Raw genomic sequence first — 18908 nt, 5'->3', positions numbered from 1 at the left:
TGGTTTACATCTTTGTGAGTAGAAACAAACAGGCAAGGTTTTAAGTACTTAATAGTTCTCCTCATAGCTCAAGTTTAAATTATTTGAGTAATTACTCATAAGCAATCAACTTTTTAAAAATGCAAAAATTAAATTCTTACTTTCAAATCAGTTATTGTTCATGTTTGGGGATTGCTTTATTTGTTTTTAATGGGTTTGAGAAATTGTATCAGTGCTGATTTTCATTTAAACGGATGGCTATGAGATTTTTTAAAGCATGCCAAAAATCTGTTTGTACATCTCTCCAAGTTACCATATGATTCTTGAATTTGTAATGGTAAAATGTGCTCTTTATAAAAGTCTTTATGTCTATTTTTAGACATTTCAGTGTTTATGAAGACATCCTAAACAACTACCTTTTATCTCAAGTCAAAAAAAAATCAGTGGTGATAAATTAAATGTAGCCATAATTCAATGGAACTAGAAACATTTTAGATTTTGTCATCTGTGTCAATCCACTGCCTGGATCTGATGATACTGATGTTCTCCAAATGGTCACACAAGACCTGTGATTAGTGATACATCCTTTGCCATCACTCATTCACATTTAAATCTGTATTAAACACATATAGAACACAATACTGTGGCAGCATCTTGCCTGGAGTCTAGGGCATGCCCACAGATGACTATAATACTGAGTCAGGTAGAGTACTTGCCAATAGAAACAAGCAAACCTAGAGGAGACGGAACTCCATCCTGGCTGGAAATGTGCTCAGAATGTTAACATTAGGTTCTATTGCTGCGTCTGCCATCCTCCTTCACATCTCAAAAACCCACCAGGTCTTTACTACTCACTCGATAAAATAAGGAACTTGTGGCAGCAGTGGCATGTCAACTGTGTTAACGGGGTTTGAATCCTCCTTCTGCTGTTTACTAGCTGTGTGACTTTGAGCAAATCACTTGAGGCTCAATTTCCCCATCTCCAAAATAGGGATAGCTAATTGATTCAGTGTCATATGAATCAAACGAGAGATCACGTCAAAGGCTTTGATCTTGTGAACTTACCATGAAAAGATTGCTGCCTTGGAATCCTCTTCTGGGTGCCCTGAAAAGCTCACCACAGACATCGTAACTCAAGTCACCTATTCAGTTCAATTTTTTTACATGTCTTCATTGGAATAATTTACGGGAAAAAGAAAATAGTGAAATAAACAAGGAAGAAAGACAGTGACTAACCAGATGGAAAACACAAACCTGCCAGGTGTTATCACTGGCCATTGTCAAATGGAACATTGGGTTTCCTAGAATTGCATTCTCAGAAGTATGTTTTTTCAATGGATTTAAGGCCAGGTGCAGTGGCTCACACCTGTAATCTCAGCATTTTGGGAGACCAAGGCAGGTGGATCGCTTGAGCTCAGGAGTTTGTGACCTAGCCTGCCATGTCAGGCAACATGACAAAACTTGGTCTCTACAAAAAATACAAACATTAGCTGGGCATGGTGGCACGTGCCTATAGTCCCAGCTGCTTGAGGGGCTAAGATAGGAGGATCGCTTGAGCCTGGGAGGTCGAGGCTGCAGGGAGCCGTGTTTGCACCACTGCACTCCAGCCTGGGTGACAGAGTAAGACTCTGTCCCTGCTTCCACAAAAAAAAAAAAAAAAAAAAAAAAAAAAAAAGGATTTAAAATTACAGTAGAAAAGGCATATTGCGTAGATCTAAGGAACTTGGAATAGAACACCTAATCTGGAGGAAGGGCCCAATGGGGAAATCATGTAAATCCTCGTCTCAGAGGAGCTTTGTTTTTTGCCTTTTAAAATTGTGGTAAATTGGCCGGGCGCGGTGGCTCAAGCCTGTAATCCCAGCACTTTGGGAGGCCGAGACGGGCGGATCACGAGGTCAGGAGATCGAGACCATCCTGGCTAACACGGTGAAACCCCGTCTCTACTAAAAAATACAAAAAACTAGCCGGGCGAGGTGGCGGGCGCCTGTAGTCCCAGCTACTCGGAGGCTGAGGCAGGAGAATGGCATAAACCCGGGAGGCGGAGCTTGCAGTGAGCTGAGAACCGGCCACTGCACTCCAGCCCGGGCGACAGAGCGAGACTCCGTCTCAAAAAAAAAAAAAAAAAAAAATTGTGATAAATTATATATAACACAAAATTTACCATTTTAACCATTTTTAAGTACAGTTTGGTGGCATTAAGTACATTCACATTGTTGTACAACCATTGCCACTATCAATTTCAGAACTTTTTATCATCCCAAGAAGAAACTCTGTACCCATTAAGCAGTAAGTCCAAAAGAGCTCTTGTTTTAAAGGGAAAGTTATTTCAGAGCTGGAAGGACCCTAGGGACTTCTCATCCAACCCCTCATTTGAATATGAGAAACTGAGACTCAGAAAGGTTGAGTTTTCTAAATCACCTAGCAAGTCACAAATTCAGGACTGAAATGCAGGTGTTCTCCCCAGTCCAGTTCTCTTTCTCCCATACTCAGGAATTATACTCTCTGACAATCTGCAAACTGGTGCATCTGATATTCCTTGAAACAATCACTTAGCATTTCTCCATGTTTTTATGCTGCAGTAAGTAGACAATTTTTCACTAGAATTGGGGTAGTAGATGCTAGTCTATAAAATCCCTTCAACTCCCTTGAGACTCTGGCACTTTTACATTATATTAATTGTATAACATTTTAATGACTTTATTTTTTATTTTTTTGAGACAGGGTCTTACTGTGTCACCCAGGCTGGAGTGCAGTGGCATGATCTTGGTTCACTGCAGCCTTGACCTCCCTGGCTCAAGCGATTCTCCTGCCTCAGCCTTTGAGTAGCTGGGACCACAGGTGTGTACCACCTGGCTAATTTTTTTGTAGATAGGGGGTTTTGCCACATTGCCCAGGCTGGTCTCAAAGTCCTGGGCTCAAGTGATCTGCCCGCCATGGCCTCCCAAAGGACTGGGATTACAGGTGGGAGCCACGGCGCCTAACCTGACTTTATTTTTAAGAGGGTTTTCTCTATAATAATAATTATTACCATTTGTTGAGTATCAATGCTGTGTATCATACTAGGAATTTTACATTTGTGATCTTATTTTAAAAGCCTTAGAGCAACCCCAACAAATGGGTAATTTTTATTCTTATTTAACAAGTGAAGAAACAGGCTCAGGGGTCTAAGTTACTTGCCTACATTAATGGAGCTTATAAGTGATCGAGCTGGATTCAAAGCCAGACCTGTTTCACTTTAAAGCCCCATCACTTTCCTGTGTGCCATGCTGCCCTCTTCTCTAGAGGGAGGAAAACAGTCTTGGATTATTTTATTCTATCCTTAGGTAATGTCTTTCCCATGCCCATCTTCACCTGATAAAATCTCACCCATCCTTCAGAATTCACCTCAACCCCAACCTCTTTCATAATAATAGTACCAGCTAACATTCATTAAGTCTTTATTGTATCCAAGGCACTGTTACAAGTATTTTACATACATTATCTCATTTAATCCTTACAGCATCCTTATGAGGTAGATACTATTATTGCACTCATTTTACAGATGAGGAAACGGAGGCACATGGAGAATGTGTATTTACCTTTCCAGCTCTCCCCACCAGCATGCCTCTTGAGAACTCGGCAGATCCTTACAGCCCTTCTCTGCACCATCTCAGTTATGTGTTAACTGTTATTTGTGTCCCCACCTCTCGAAAGCAGAAACATGGTTGTGTTAGTTTTGGTGTATGCTGACCATCTAGCTGTTTCCTCTGCCCCCAATCGACTAGCTAGAATTATTTATTTAATTGAATAAGACAGTCACATGTATTGCTGAGCTGGGTCTAACTAGTCAAAAATAAAACAAAAAGAGTTTTTCACTGAAAAATGAATTTGAGTCTTGCTGAAATTTTCAATTATTTTCTATTTGTGAATCGTTTCCAGAGTTATTGCCTAGAACCATGATAATCATTATAAAAATGCATGTTATCTGAAGCAAATTTAGTGGTAGGATTTTGGAAGGAGGGTGTCAGGTCAAGTGCCTTTTTTCTACTCAAGCATTTAAACAGTTGCCAGAGTAGGAATCTATATAGTAAAGGATGCTATGGGGGCTTTTTTCTTCATTTTTTGTATTGATTTTCCAGACACGTTAGTGTTAAACCATGCCAGAAGTGTTGCAGAGATGAATCAGTATTACCCAAAGGCCGCCAGCCTCTTTTCCTTCTGACAGAAGGATAATTCCACGTGGATCAAATAAATACAGATGTGTAGTAATTAGTTCTATTCCCAGTGAGCCTATTTCCAACACACTAAAGATGTGAGCGATTATGGAACCTCACCCCAACAGCTTTTATCAATTTAAACTGCTAAACAACAGGATAGGTCATAACCCAGCCTGCTATTAATAATGTATTTATTATGTGCAACATTATAAATTAGGTGTATGGACTAGAAAAAAGAACACTTTTTAACAAGAATAATATGATCTTCCCCCAGAAGCATCATATGTGCCTGGCCACTCACCTGATGTACAGTCCCAAGGCAATCAAAAGAATAAAAAATCTCATCCGAGGAACAGAGGCCTACATCGTCAGCGGGCTCCTCCACAGAGATGACTTAGCTGTGGCTGATATGTTAGACATACCCATCCTGGGCTCTGAGCCTGAACTAGCTCATCTTTATAGTACCAAATCTGGAGGTAAACGTGTCTTTGACAGTGCCAATGTGGCAGTTCCTCCTGGAATATATGACATTTATAGTCAGCAACAGGTATGTGGGGTGGACAAGTGAAGCTCTGTTCAAATATTTGAAACATCCTCTTCATCTTGGACAACTTCCAAGTCTTCTGGAGCCAGCTCTACCCAATGAAGGATAGGTGGAATAGTTGAGTTGATTTGAGGGAATCTACTTTATTTATTTTTGAGATGGAGTCTCGCTCTGTCATCCAGGCTGGAGTGCAGTGGTGTGATCTTGGCTCACTGCAACCTCCACCTCCTGGGTTCAGTTATTTCTGGCTAATTTTTGTATTTTTAGTAGAGATGGGGTTTCACCATGTTGACCAGGCTGGTCTCGAACTCCTGACCTCTAGTGATCTGCCCACCTCAGCCTTCCAAAGTGCTGGGATTACCAGTGTGAAGAACTACGCCCAGCCTGAGGGAATCTACTTTAGAACTTTGTGTTTTAAAGTATTTTCCTGTTAGTCTTGCAGAAATTGCTGGAATTTCCAAATCCTTTACTCATTTGGAATAAGCACTGTTAAAATGTATATATCATTTGGACTGATCTGCTATCAATATTTAATGCTTTAACATGGATTAATTCATCATCATATCAGCCAGTCATTAAATAGGATCCTAAGAAATAGGAGAGTCAGTTTTCGCTAAAAGCAGTGGGTTTAGAAGACTCCAGTGAGTGATCCTCCCCACTGGGTCAGATTGCAGAGGGCCTGTGAACAGAGGGCTGCAGACTTCCTTCGCTCTTCAGGAAGGATCTAAAGGGAGGAGGGGAAAGATCTCAGAAAGGGGAAGTAAGGCAGCTCCAGGAATAAAACTGGGGAAGTAAGATATCTCCAGGAATAAAACTATCTGTTTTTGGTTTTGCCTTGGACCAAGTGTGTGGCTATGCATTCTTCCAGCAGATAGTCAGGGCCTAAAACATTAGGAGAAATGTATTAGCCACTAGAAATATTTTCTCTTTGAGTTAGCCCTGGCAGGTGTTCTTCCATTTAACTGCCATCTGTTTTTCATAATAGAGAAAATTAAAAGACAAATGGCTGTTAACATTTCCTAACCTCTGTTTCAGTACACCTCTTGACCATTACTCTGAGCTAATCACAAATTATCCCCCCTACCCACTTCTTGGGAAATCAGAGAACCATGCACAATGAGTCAGTTTGTGAGGGACGATATTTAGGGATCCCCTCCTACTCTCAGTTGCCTGGTCATGATGCTCTGCACCTCACAGCCACTGAGCTCAAAAATCTAGCCTTTCAACAAGTCATACTTTGCAGAGATTAGTTTGAAGATACTATTAGCTTATTAAATTGCCCACAAGTATTTCACTCTTGCTAGAGTATTCTTGGGCAATTTTCATGGGCTCATGAAGGAGGTTTCTCTTAACGGTATCTCAACCTAGGAAAGTCGCAGGCAATTTTAGCAGGAGTGGAATAGAGAGGCTCCCCCTGCGCTGTTATATCACCTCCATTGTCATTAACCACCACTGGAATTTGAAGATAACAAGGCAGATTGCTACACTCTGCTTCCCAGCAGAATATCTATCTGGTTGTTACACTTATTACAAGCGAAATACATTTTTAAATGATACTATTGCACACATGCACTATACATTAAACAACCTTCAAAACTTTAACATGTATATGCAATATTTATACTGAGTCTTGCCTTCATCTTCACTGAGGAAATCTCAGGCAATCTTTGCTATGAAATATTTCAGAACTGCATATGTTGATTATAGTTAAAGATGCAGGCACATTTAATGCAGTAAAATCTCCCTCTAGTGCTAGTATTCAGAAGTATGACTAAAAACCTCCTTAGAGACATATCAGATTTGAGAGATGTCATTTGACCTATGGTATGTGCAAATTGTATAACAATAAACCAATATTTCACTTGAGTTCTACTCTACTTGTTTGGAAAACATACATCTGAGGTCATCAAGAATTAAAATACTCCACTGAGATTTTTCCAGGTAGTGACTACCCTACCTAATCTATCTGAGCATGTCAGCATTTTGAATCTACAGATGGGGATGAATCAATAACACTGACTTTTTACTGATATGCATCATAAACTTAAAGCTGGTGAAAGAAAGCTGCAATTATTTTAACTTAGGTTATTAAGTATTTCTGACTTTCAGTTGGACTTTAGCAGTAATTATTTTTCTGCTCTTTACCAGGATAAAACGAATCACAGCTAAAAAAAATTTATTACATCTTTTGAACAGATAGACTGAAACAGAAAAATGATAAATATTTAGAAATAGCATAAAGTTGTTTTGTTTAGGATTAATTTGTTTAAATCTAGCATGAACACAGTGAGCATTTCCTGTTTTGATCCATAAAGTAACTGTAAAAGTTCTCTTTCTGGAACATGTTCCATGGGAAATATTGACAGCTTTGGTTAAATAATCAAAAATGGCGATGCTATTTTAAAGCACTGTTCAATTTTCACTTAAAGATAGCACATAATTCTTTCCAGTGGTGCAGTCTTTACAATACTATTGATCCTTTTCATTACTGTAGGGGATCCATCAACAGATGCCCATTTATAGGATTCTCAGAAGCAACAAATAATAGGATTTGGAAGAAATAGATAATAATTCTGTTAGTAGTTGAAACCTCCAAATATATAATATATCTAAATATGCAATTTTTAAAAAATCTATGCCAGAACACCTTTACTAACACTAGCAAAAGAGTTTTATCTGATGTTAACAGGCCAAAGACCATTTCTACTTCTGCAAAGCGTGATCATAATACAGCAAAATATGATTAAATGTAAAATCTATGTTCTCAACACATTAGAGAAATAATGAAACAACTTTGAAGGCACATTTTAAAAACCTTCCTAGGCTGTGCTCATCACCATATGGTTTGTAGACCAGAGTTCTGTCATTTAAACACCCAAATTATCAATACGAACTACTTGATAATTAAGGAGCTAAGATAATTTTAATTTTCACCCTCACTGAATACCCCATACTTGTATGAGGTTTCCAGAGAACCCAAGTACGGCCATTTTGCTGTCTCTTCCATACTGCCATGTAGTATAGTATCCCCAGGAAGATTTGCTGGACAGATACAACCCAGAAGAACAGATCAGGACTTTAATCAAAATAACTTTAATCTGATAGCTCCAAACCTCAACAGAACTGTAAACCATGAGTCCTTTCACACTCTTTAGTTAAAAAAAAAAAAATTGTGGGCAAAGAGAACTGATCAAAAAAGAGGATAAGAGTCTCACAGAGTCCTTCTGTACAGAAAACCATAGCCAAGCACGGCATGGGAGGGCTCGTGAGACAGAATTTTGTTGCTTTCTGGGAAGTATAGGCTGGAAAGTCTGATAGGAAGACAAGACAGATAAATCGTTTTGTAATCTAATGAGGTATTTTTCTCCCAGGCTCTGCCAGGAGAGTATTACTTACAATTAAGTCATCTTGCTATAGACTTTTATCTGATTCAAACTCACCCCAAATGGCTTATTGACTGTAAGGAAAATGGCTTCTATTGCTCCTCTTCTGACTTCTTTTTCCACTTCACCCTTCTCCACCTCTCTGTGGGTTGGGATAGGCAGCAGAGTGAAGAGGGCATGAGCATAGGTTTTGGAGTCAAAGCAACTTGAATGGAATTCCTACTCTGCTACTCAGTGCTGTGTGATTGTGGGCAAGTTATTTAAATGAGCGGAACCTCAGTTTATTTACATATAAAAGAAAACTAATAATTCAGTCCACCTCATAGATTATTGTATTAAATGAGAAAATTCATGCACAGAACTGAGATGAGCCAAAGGCCTGTTTCCTACTGAGAGTTCAGTTATCTTAGAGATCATCATCATCATTATTCTGATACTTGAGCTTGGAGTACTTTTCTGTCCCTTAAACTCCCATGTGTTTGAGCCCAGTTCTTGAGGAAATGTTTCAAATAAAATGTCAAGTAGGAAGGTTGCTTTCACAAATGTTTTATCACCTTTATCTGTCTTCTTGTATAATATACTTGTTTATATCACACATATACTAAACTCGGCCAATTGGCCAGCCAAACAAATGTATTTCTTGTACATTAATGAGGAAAAAATTAAATGTTTTATAGTTTACAGCAGTGAAAAGCTCAACAAATCCCCAAACAGTTAAAGTTTTCAAGACTATAACTCTTTATAGTCTTGAAACAATTAAAACATCATTTGAGGAATCAATAAGTAAATGCATAATTCTCCGAAAAAGAAAGAAAACAATATCAAGATTCAATTACAGGTATTCAGGGATTGTTTCTTTTGCCTTCAAAAGCCAGCAAAATGATAATTTCAGAATTTCTCATAAATAAGACTGTGCTTTTAAACATGTCTTTGGTCTCATTGGTTAATGGTTTCTTCACATCATATTTATATCACTTTAAACTTCTTTAATCTGTCTTAATAACTAGAAGATAACCAAATGAATTGACCATTAGAAGTAAAGACACATGAGAAGTACAGCAACTAATACGATAAAAAGGAATCCCAGGAAATGAACTGTATTAAATGTAGCTGTGTCTTCGGCCCCACAGATGATAGAGCAGCTGAGTCAGCTGATAACTGATCACCTGCAAATACAGCGCTGGCTCTTTAAAATGGACTCTGAGTTCCGAGGAAATGGGACTGCATTTTGTGATATTCCTTCCTACCTAAAGTGCTACAAATGGGTGCTAAAGGAGAGAAGCAGATATGGCCTTGAGGACTGGAGAAAGAAATGGGCACAAGTGAGTATTCAATGGTGACTTAAAGCCGCAGTGTCTGCGAACAGTTAGAGGATGAATCAAAAAGTTCAGCTAAGAGATGAAAGTACTTTCCTCTCTACTTAGCTCTGTCACCTGCCAGCAGTGCCTTTCTTGGGACCTTTTTCCTTATATACACAATGAATGGGGATTGACTGAGTTCTTTTCTTTTTTTTTCTTTTTTTTCTTTTTTTTGAGATGGGGCCTCACTTTGTTGCCCAGGCTGGAGTGCAGTGGTAAAATCAGGGCTCACTGTAACCTCTGCCTCCCTGGCTCAAGCGATCCTTCCAACTCAGCCTTCTGAGTAGAGGGGACTACAGGCATGCGCCACCATGCCTGGCTAATTTTTTCTTTTTTTTTTTTTCTTTTTTTTTTTATTGAGACAGGGAGGGTCGCCTCATGTTGCTCAGGCTGGTCTCGAACTCCTGAGCTCAAACAATATGCCTATCTCAGCCTCCCAAAGTGCTGGGATTACAAGTATGAGCCACAGTTTGGGTTATTTTCAGTGTTTCTTCTCTGGGCCCTAAAAGTCCTCATTCACATCTTGAAATTGATTATGATAATTAGGAAGTAATTTTTTATCACATTCAGGTAACATTACAAATCTTATAATTTGCCCTAAGTGGTTCTTGATCATGTGCTTCTAACAACTGTTGTTATTAAGCTAGCTGTATTTTATTACGAGATAGAAATTCTATTAGTGAATAGTTGTCACCTGGAAGCAAATGTATAATAGCATTCTGTCAGCAGTCATATGTTTTTGAAGACAATTCAAGGAAATTTATGTAACTGCTGATCCCTGTGAGATGCTGAGAAAATAGTAGATTACAGCCAGAAAATCTCCCAGCAAAAGCTGAGCTGTAGGTAAGAAGTCTTAGCATGAATGGATGTGTATAGATTTTTTGCATGCACATTTGTGAAGGGATGAATCGTACAACCTTTTAGTCCATTCCAAATTTGCTTAATTAAAGTAATTTTATATGGTTTAATATATAAATTAAACCTGCCATTCTAAAACTATCTTGCTATGCATACAGAAATCCCCAGACTTGCCTGACTTCTCTTAATCCCAAATCTCTGTTTTGGCTGACCTATTGGTTGAAGCATAACTGATTAGGAAAATCTCAACGCAAATTCCCTTAACTGGTTCCTTCCCTACCAGCATACATAGCAGTGGGCTGTGCAAAGTGATTTGCGTCTGCTTTGCGCATCCCACTACGGAACTATATGAATCAAGACACAAGTGATAGAGAGGGAGGGGCACACTGGAGGGAACCACATTATTCTTGGAAAGTGGAGTGATGAATAAATCTAGAGAACAGTCAGGAGAGAGAGTTCCCTTTGACAAATGTGACTGGTTTCCCCATGATCTATTCTGGGCTTCGTTTCTCCCTTCTATCAGTAAATGGACTAAATGCAGTACCTGTCATGGCCAGCTTTTTACATATTATTTAAAGGATACTAAAATGAATTACTCTTCTAGATAAATATAAAACAAAGAAAATGTATTTAATTTTGAGGCCCATAGAGATTTCCCTTATATTCTCTTTGAACTAGATTTTATTTCATATTGTATAGGTTTTTTTTTTAAAGCAACATTGTTAAGATGAAACCATAAAAATATGGCTTTTTTATTTAAAACATTGAAATGTTAATGTGCAAAGTATGTGTTGGCTTCAGTATTTCAAACCAATAATTTGTAAGGAATTCTGTTGACATTAGACTATGATAAATTTGAAATGTTTGACTTTAAAAAATATTTAAAATACTGACATTTGTCTGCATTGTATTTAGAAGCCTCACTGTGCATTATTTAAATTTTAGTTATTTTAAACCGTAGCATTTTTAATTGGCACCAAATACATTTGGCACTGTTGTTAATGTTATTAAATGGAAAGCTCTTGAATAATTATAATCTATCTAAATCATTTTTTAAAACTTAACAAGAAAAATATAATTATTTGGAAATCTCTTTACAGTCTGAAGCCAGTGCTTAGCCATGATCTGAAGCCAAAAATAAAAATAAAGTAGTTCTGAAAAGGTGCCTCTTTTTTTTTTTTGTAGGAGCCCATTGACATTCTTTTGCCTTCAAAGTGAAATCATATTCGGAGTGGAGGTGGGCTGGAGCCTCCATTGAGTGTAGCTACTGAGAATTTAGGATTAGAAGTCTCCTTTGTTCCAGAAGACCATCGTAATGGTGCACATTTAGACATCAAAGCATTACTTTACGAGCATAGGCATGTTTTAATGTCCTATTACAGTTTGTAGACCTGTTTCTTTTGATAATGAAGATGTTGTGTCATCAAGCCTAGCCTGGCACATACAAAACATATGCTGGCAGGTTATTAAAAATTTCAGCTTCTTGATGAAAGACTATCCTGCAGGCTAAGAGTCCAGAGAAAGACTCCATTCTGGGAGAATTATTAGAAATGAGAATATGACTGTAAGCACTAAATTATGTTAATACTTACAAATAGCATCATTTGCATAGCAGTTTATGATACGATACCATGATTTTTCTCATTGGTATGTTGTAGGCAACAGATTAAAAATAGTGCTGTTTATGGAAGTTTGAACTCTTGAGATTCTCTTTCATCTTATGCAGATATTGGTTTTAGATGTAGACAGGATTCAGTGTAGACTCAAGTGTCTAGTATAAAGATCAGCGGGGCCGGGCGCGGTGGCTCACGCCTGTAATCCCAGCACTTTGGGAGCCAGAGGCGGGTGGATCATGAGGTCAGGAATCCTGGCTAACATGGTGAAACTCCATCCCTACTGAAAAAATACAAAAAAATTAGCCAGTCGTGGTGGCAGGTGCCTGTAGTCCCCGCTACTTGGGAGGCTGAGGCAGGAGAATGGCGTGAACCTGGGAGGTGCAGCTTGCAGTGAGCCAAGATGGCGCCACTGCACTCCAGCCTGGGCGACAGAGCAAGACTCTGTCTCAAAAAAAAAAAAAGAAAAAAAAAAAAAAAAAAAGAAAAGATCATCTGGCTAGGCGTGGTGGCTCATGCCTGTAATCCTAGCACTCTGGGAGGCCAAGACGGATGGATCACCTGAGGTCAGGAGTTCGAGGCCAGCCTGGCCAACATAGTGAAACGTCTCTACTAAAAATACAAAAAAAATTAGTCGGTGGTGGTGGTGCACACCTGTAGTCCCAGCTACTCAGGAGGCTGAGGCAGGAGAATTGCTTGAACCCGGGAGACGGAGGTTGCAGTGAGCCGAGATCACGCCACTGCACTCCAGCCTAGGCGACAGAGTGAGACAGTGTCTCAAAAAAAAAGAGTCATCTCTTTTTTCACTATGTAATTTGGAACCAGAGTTATCTGGCTGGTTATAGTTGAGAATTAAAATAGTCCTGAAGTCAGCAGATGCTGAAAAGTTGTAGTCACTGTTAAAAAAAATCAGTAGAGACATGTAGGTGATTTTTAGGAAAAGCAGAACGTTACATGATGGCCAAAATGGAAACAGAACACAACTCTATCATTTTTTCTTGGTGACTTGGTACCAAGCCTATTCTCTTCATCCTACCAGCTAACAAAACCTACTTCCCCCAACAAGTTCCAGTGAACTCATTCACTTAAGTACTCTGCTCGTTAAGTTTTAATGAATCCACACTCTTGCACACACTCCAAACTCCCCGTTCCCCAGTCGGGGGTATTTATTTTCATTTAGGAGGAATAAAGGCTTAAACAAAGGAAGGCAAACATGTAGGAGAGAAACATTCCTGGGTAAACTCACCTAAGACAGTCTAGGGAGACCCAGGCAGACATTTACTGTGGGTACCAGTCCCTGTGGCTTTTTTCTGTTTTTTTCTTTATGGGTGTTTTCCTTTCCTCAATTCCTGGGTCATTGGCTTAGTGGCAGTGATGCTATTGGTGACACTGCTTTGCAAGAGATCTTTGTAGAACAATTTCTGTGTGTAGAGAGCTAAGCCAGTTCACTTTCAAGTTTCTCTGTGCAGCCCTTCGTTGGGCCTCTGTTACCCTGGAGATTCTGGGATGTGGTCTTGGCATTACTATTTTACCACTTAATGAGAAAAAGGAAATTGAACTGGGTCTTGAATGCTTCTAGTAAACATTGCTATTTTAGCCCTTTGCAAGAGCAGTTTTACCTTTATTTGTACTTTGGTTTACTTTGTTTGACATTTGATATTAATTTGGGGATCACCAATGGAGGAAAAAAACTAATTAGACATTTGATATTAATTTAGGGATCACAAAGGTAAGAGAAGAACTATGCCTAGAAAAGGTAGAATAAACTACAGTTGTTTTGCCTCCTTTGAGAACTAAGGCACAAACAGAAAATACAATTACAAAAGAGAATCATTAACCATTTCATGGCATAGAACTCTCTGCATCTCCACCTCCATTGTGAAGACCTCTGTCCATTCAGAATGGCCCTGGAACTAGGTCATAGGAGCCATTGCAGGATGGCAGAGCTCGTTGTCCCGTGTAGAATTTAGTAGGTATTTATTAGGTGATCCCAAAGAGCCACTGCTTGTAATCACATCATTTTTAGAAAAGTTTAAATATAACAAGATTTTAAAAATATTTAACCAAATAAGGACATAATCATTTCCCCAAACATAGTTGTTTTCATTGTTATGTATGGATTTCTAAATATGCAGTATATCTTTCTCATAGCTACAATAATAGTGTATATGCTAGTTAAACATCAGATCTTAAATATTCTCCATGTTTATACATAGTCTTCACAATTAATAGGTGCATGATATTCTCTCATATTGATGAACTCTAATATATTAAACAATTCAACTAAGTTGGAAATTTAGGCTGTTTCCAGCTTTCATTTTTTGGCGGGGGGAGGAAGGAGGGAGGAAAGATTTGTTTGTTTTTATATTTGGTTTTTGTATATACCTCTTTTTGCTTCTGTTGAGTTACTTCCCTAGGAGAAGGACCCAGGAGTAGAATGTTTTATGGCTTTTGTTACATATTGCCATATTCCTAAGAAGATAGTACCAATTTCCAAAGCACCTAGCAGAGAATAATCCTACTAGTTTTATCACAACCTTACCATCAGGGATATTATGAACTATTTGCACTTTTATTTTAGATCTAAAAATCCAGCTTCTCATTGCTATTATTTGATTACTAGCAAGGGATATTCTTTTCTCATGTCCTTATTATTTGTGTTTGATATCAAAAGCACAAGATTTTTATATTTTTTAATCTAGATTTTCTAGGTTAAGAAAAAAATCTAGGTTATTCTTTTTTCTAGTCATGAAACTACATATAAATGATTATTGTTCACTTGTTTTTATATTTATTTTTATGTGCTAAAATCTTGACTTCTTAGATTATCTTTATGTATTTAGTGGTTGCCAGAACACTGAAATTAAACATTTTGTAGATCTATGAATACACTGTTAAGGTGTTGACATTTCCTTGTATTTCTTTGTTGTCGTCATCATCATCATCATCATCATCATAAATAAATACTGCAGAGTACCTACTGGGTACCAGGTATTGTGCTAAGCACATTACCTGAATTGTCTCATTTAAACTCAGAAAAACCCTGAGGTTTTTACTCATTTACTTCCACACCAATTTAAGGTATAAGGAAGGTATTACTATTCTGTTTACAGATGAAGAAACTTATTCTTAAGAAGTGACTTGCCCAAATTTATAGCTAATAAATGATTGTGCCTTGCTTTTAACCCACATCTGACTGCTGCTAGCCCAGTGCGTTTGCCACACTGAGCCAAGTACATTTAGGAAAGACGTTCTTATTTGAAAGTCCTGGAGAAGTGTTCTCCCGCAGGTCCTTGCCTTTGTGACTCATACCGTGTGCTGCCCTTGTGGCAAGTTTTCTGCTTTCCAGAGATTTGTGGGAAACACAAATATTCCTGGAACACAGAGGTCACTGCTCTCAAATTTCTTCCCTTTCCTAGATAACAGAAGAGCTGGCAAACTGGGAGGTTTAGGGGGCCATCAATACACACACCTCGGAGCTGGAGAGGAGGAGCCCTGCCTGGGAGTTTCTAGATTCAGCTCTTGCAACCCAACCGCCTCACATACCTGCTTATGTGCACGGGTGATGAGAGAGAATTTTAGACATCACCCTTTGATTGTTCATGGGAATGACAGATTTTCAATGCCTTTCTCAATTTAATACACTATCGTGATCATTTTAGTGAGCCTGTAAATTCCCAAAAAGCTTGGAGTAGCCCACCTTCACAATCAGATGTAGCATTAAAAATATCGTAAGCATTTAAAACCCTGGTTTTTAGCCCAGTGCAGTCAGTCACTCCTGTAATATTTTGTAATCCCAACACTTTGGAAGGTCGAGGTAGGAGTTGGCTTGAGGCCAAGAGTTCAAGACCAGCCTGGGCAATATAGTAAGACCCTATCTCTACAAAAAATTTAAAAATTAGCTGTGTGCCTGTAGTTCCAGCTACTTAGGAGCCTGAAGAAAGAGGATCACTCAAGCCCAGGAGTTTGAGGCTGCAATGAGCCATGACTGCACCACCACTCTCCAGCCTGGGTGACAGAACAAGACTCCTATCTCTAAAAGCAGAAACACCCTGTTTTTAAAAAAATAAGCAACCAAATATTTTGTTTTTGTTTGAATTTTTTTAGTCTCCTATTCCAGGTTGACACAGTAAACTGCCTTTTAAGCAGAATGAGTGATGGAACAGGCTAGTCATTCAGGGTAGGTAAGAGGTAGTTTGACTTCCTGGGGTACCATAGCCAGGGACACCTAGGTTGGACTCTCATGCTTCCTGGGGGATAACCATAGGCAAATTACTTCAGCTCTCCAAGTCTCCCTTTCTCTATCTGTAAAGAGAGATTAGTACCTGTCTCATGGGGAAGTGGTGACAAGTAAATGAGAAAATTCTGTGAATTGGCGAGCAGCGTGCTTAGCACATAATAAGACTTTAAGAAATGCTACCTATTATTATTGTTATTATTATTACCATAAAATTGTCTTACAACAAAATACAGGTAACATTGAATAAGTAAGTACATACAACTTAATCCTTCTTTGGTGATTTAGAAGGTTCTTTAGTCTCTGGTAGGCTTCCAAGGTATTGCTGTCTATGTCCATTAGCCATCATTATATGGGGTTGTGGCTGTTGAAGATACAGAATGTTGGTTGATCCAGTTGTTCCCAGCCTATGCTTTACCCAGACAGTGCCTTGGAAAGAATAAGTCTTCATAGCAGCCTGCTTTCTTCTCATTTAGAAATATAAAACCGTTCAATTTATTTGAACTTTCTATGAGTTGAATAAAGAGGCTTGACAAAGTAGAGACTATTCTGACCAAAAGATTGCAACCCAGTGGCTTTCTTTTCTGGTTCCAGTTGGTGTATTTTCTAATTAGTGTAGCAGCACGTCACCACAATCATTGGAAAGTCTTAATCATTTACATATTTGTCTGTATCGCCGAGAATGACTTAGACTGTTTTCTTCCAGTTCAGTGGGTATTTTCATGAAGCTGCCAGGGTTGAGTTTGAGGTGTCTCTCTGTGCCTGAGGAAGATGACAGGAGAAGGAAAATTGCCTCCCCAAGTGAAATGAAAGCCAGGGTACCCCTTCTGAGGACCTATAATAATCAGCTACACAAGCTGTTGGTTTGTGTGTCCTATTGATTTAATATGCTTCTAATCAGTACATAAAGCTATGGGCCTGCAGTGTTAATTTTTCATATGCTTACAAAGTACCCTTTGATTTTCTGTCACACGTTAATTACAGCGTTTTGCCATTAAATAGGAAGCTTTGTGTAAACTAATTACTAGGTAATCATTATCTACTGCAAGCGTGCTGTTTGTACCTTTTATTTTATTCTAAAAATGCACAGATCTCACAGTCTGGAAACACTCTACCTTCCAGCCATTAGCTCTCACTAATTCATAGCATTATTGTGGTGAGAGTGTAGGAGTTGTAATTGTTGTGGTATCAGAGCTGTTAATTACCGGAGTAAACAGTTGAAATGGTGCCAAGGTCTATTGTACAAGGCAGAGAAAAGGAGGTTTAAATGTTACTCCCACCATCTGGGGACTGGAGGAGAGGCAAATGCTTGAAAACAGCAGTGAGGCGCTATCGCCGCTTCAGCTCCAGGGTTGGCGGCCATATGGATCCCGAATACTTTGAATCAATTGAATTTAACTGCCAGTTTTTCGTAATAACAGCGTGGAAGGAAGGAATAAAGCAAAAGATGAGAGGAACGAGAATTGGTTAGTGTTCTCACATCCAGGAAGTCCCCGTTGGAGGTCTTTTGGAAAGGTCTGCTTTGCTGAAAACCACAGAACAGGCATGGGCATTTGGAACGGTTTCAGAATGAGTTTTCCTCTCCTCTGACGGTGACTGCGCCATTTGCTTCTGGTCGTCTGTCCTTGGTGCCCCTCCGTGAGACAGGGATGCCCTTGAGAAGGCTCAGACTTTCCTGTCACTGTGCCAGATCCAACAAAAATTCTGACTTTGGAATTCACTGATTTACCATCCTGGTATTTTAACGAGCATGGTCAATCTATAATGCTACTACATCTGCCTCAAGTGTATGCATCTGTATGTGTGGAAATATCAAAGAAGGCGCAGCTCTTCACTCTGATAAAGAAAGGTCACTGCTTGCCCATTCCTTTTGCATAAAATTAAAATATAAATTCTCCCGATAGTCTCTCATTTCATTCCACAGACTCACTCCTCTCCCCCACTACTTGAATGAAAAATCAAATCCAAAGGGCACGTGTGTTTCCTTTTGTTTTTAATTTTCAATTAAAGAGCTTTCATCAGCATATGCAATTTTCTCAACCAGCGATATTTCTCTAACTGGAAAGAAAGACCCCATTACCAGTAATGATAATTATGGCTACTTCCACTTATGGCTGATTTTAAAACCACATGGTTTCTGCTTTAAAATATTGCATGATCTTTAGAACAGGCATGTGTATTTACTTGATGTCACTCTTATATTTTAATATAATTTCCTTAAAACCATTTTCCAATGTTAAAAATGTTTTTAAAACACCAGTCACTTGCTGCTGTAACTACTTTTTAATATCATTTCCCAACCATGAACATATTCTTCTTTTTGTAAACCACCCTGGATTATTTATCTTTAATTGTTCCTTTAGCAGATGTCGAAGTAATTCCGGGAGTAGTGTAAACAACTCCCTGAAAGAAAAGGATCGCAGGCCCTCACGTACACCATGAACCAAGGACGGGGCTTGTCAGGGTTTTGATGATGGTAATTTTGTCCCGGGGAAAAATTTTCCTGCCTTTGTGTATGTGCAAAGTTCAATTACGAATTTCAAGAAGCATTTAATCTTTATCTATTGAAACCCCCAGCATGCAGCGCGCACAGGGTGAGCCTAGAAAGAAAACCACAGCCCCCTGTGGTGAGGAGAAAAAAGAAACAGCAGTTTAAGTGCTGGAAAGTTGAAAGGGAATGAACCTCTCTAGTGTGTGTGGTCGGGGGCAGAGCAGTTGCGCTGAGCTTTGGAATGGAGGC

General features: G+C 38.9%; 1 protein-coding gene across 9 annotated transcripts in view; it reads left to right on the top strand.

Moving 5' to 3' along the window:
* The window catches only part of IQCH (IQ motif containing H), a 260008-nt gene that overhangs the window by 153678 nt on the left and 87422 nt on the right, over positions 1-18908 (top strand). For 6 of the 9 annotated variants that reach the window (XM_030931385.1, XM_030931381.1, XM_030931383.1 and 3 more), the window contains one exon: positions 9233-9424. The exons of 2 other annotated variants lie outside the window; for them this stretch is intronic. In XM_030931385.1, the coding sequence (XP_030787245.1) occupies positions 9233-9424 (192 nt within the window). Of the gene's footprint in view, positions 1-4449; positions 4723-9232; positions 9425-18908 lie in introns of all 9 variants that reach the window. One more of the 9 variants, XM_030931378.1, reaches the window with a different exon arrangement.

The sequence above is a fragment of the Rhinopithecus roxellana genome, chromosome 5, assembly GCF_007565055.1.
Source record: "Rhinopithecus roxellana isolate Shanxi Qingling chromosome 5, ASM756505v1, whole genome shotgun sequence".
In the NCBI taxonomy this organism is placed as follows: Eukaryota; Metazoa; Chordata; class Mammalia; order Primates; family Cercopithecidae; genus Rhinopithecus; species Rhinopithecus roxellana.
Note: the sequence above shows the minus strand (reverse complement) of the source record. Positions and strands in the feature narration are given on the sequence as shown.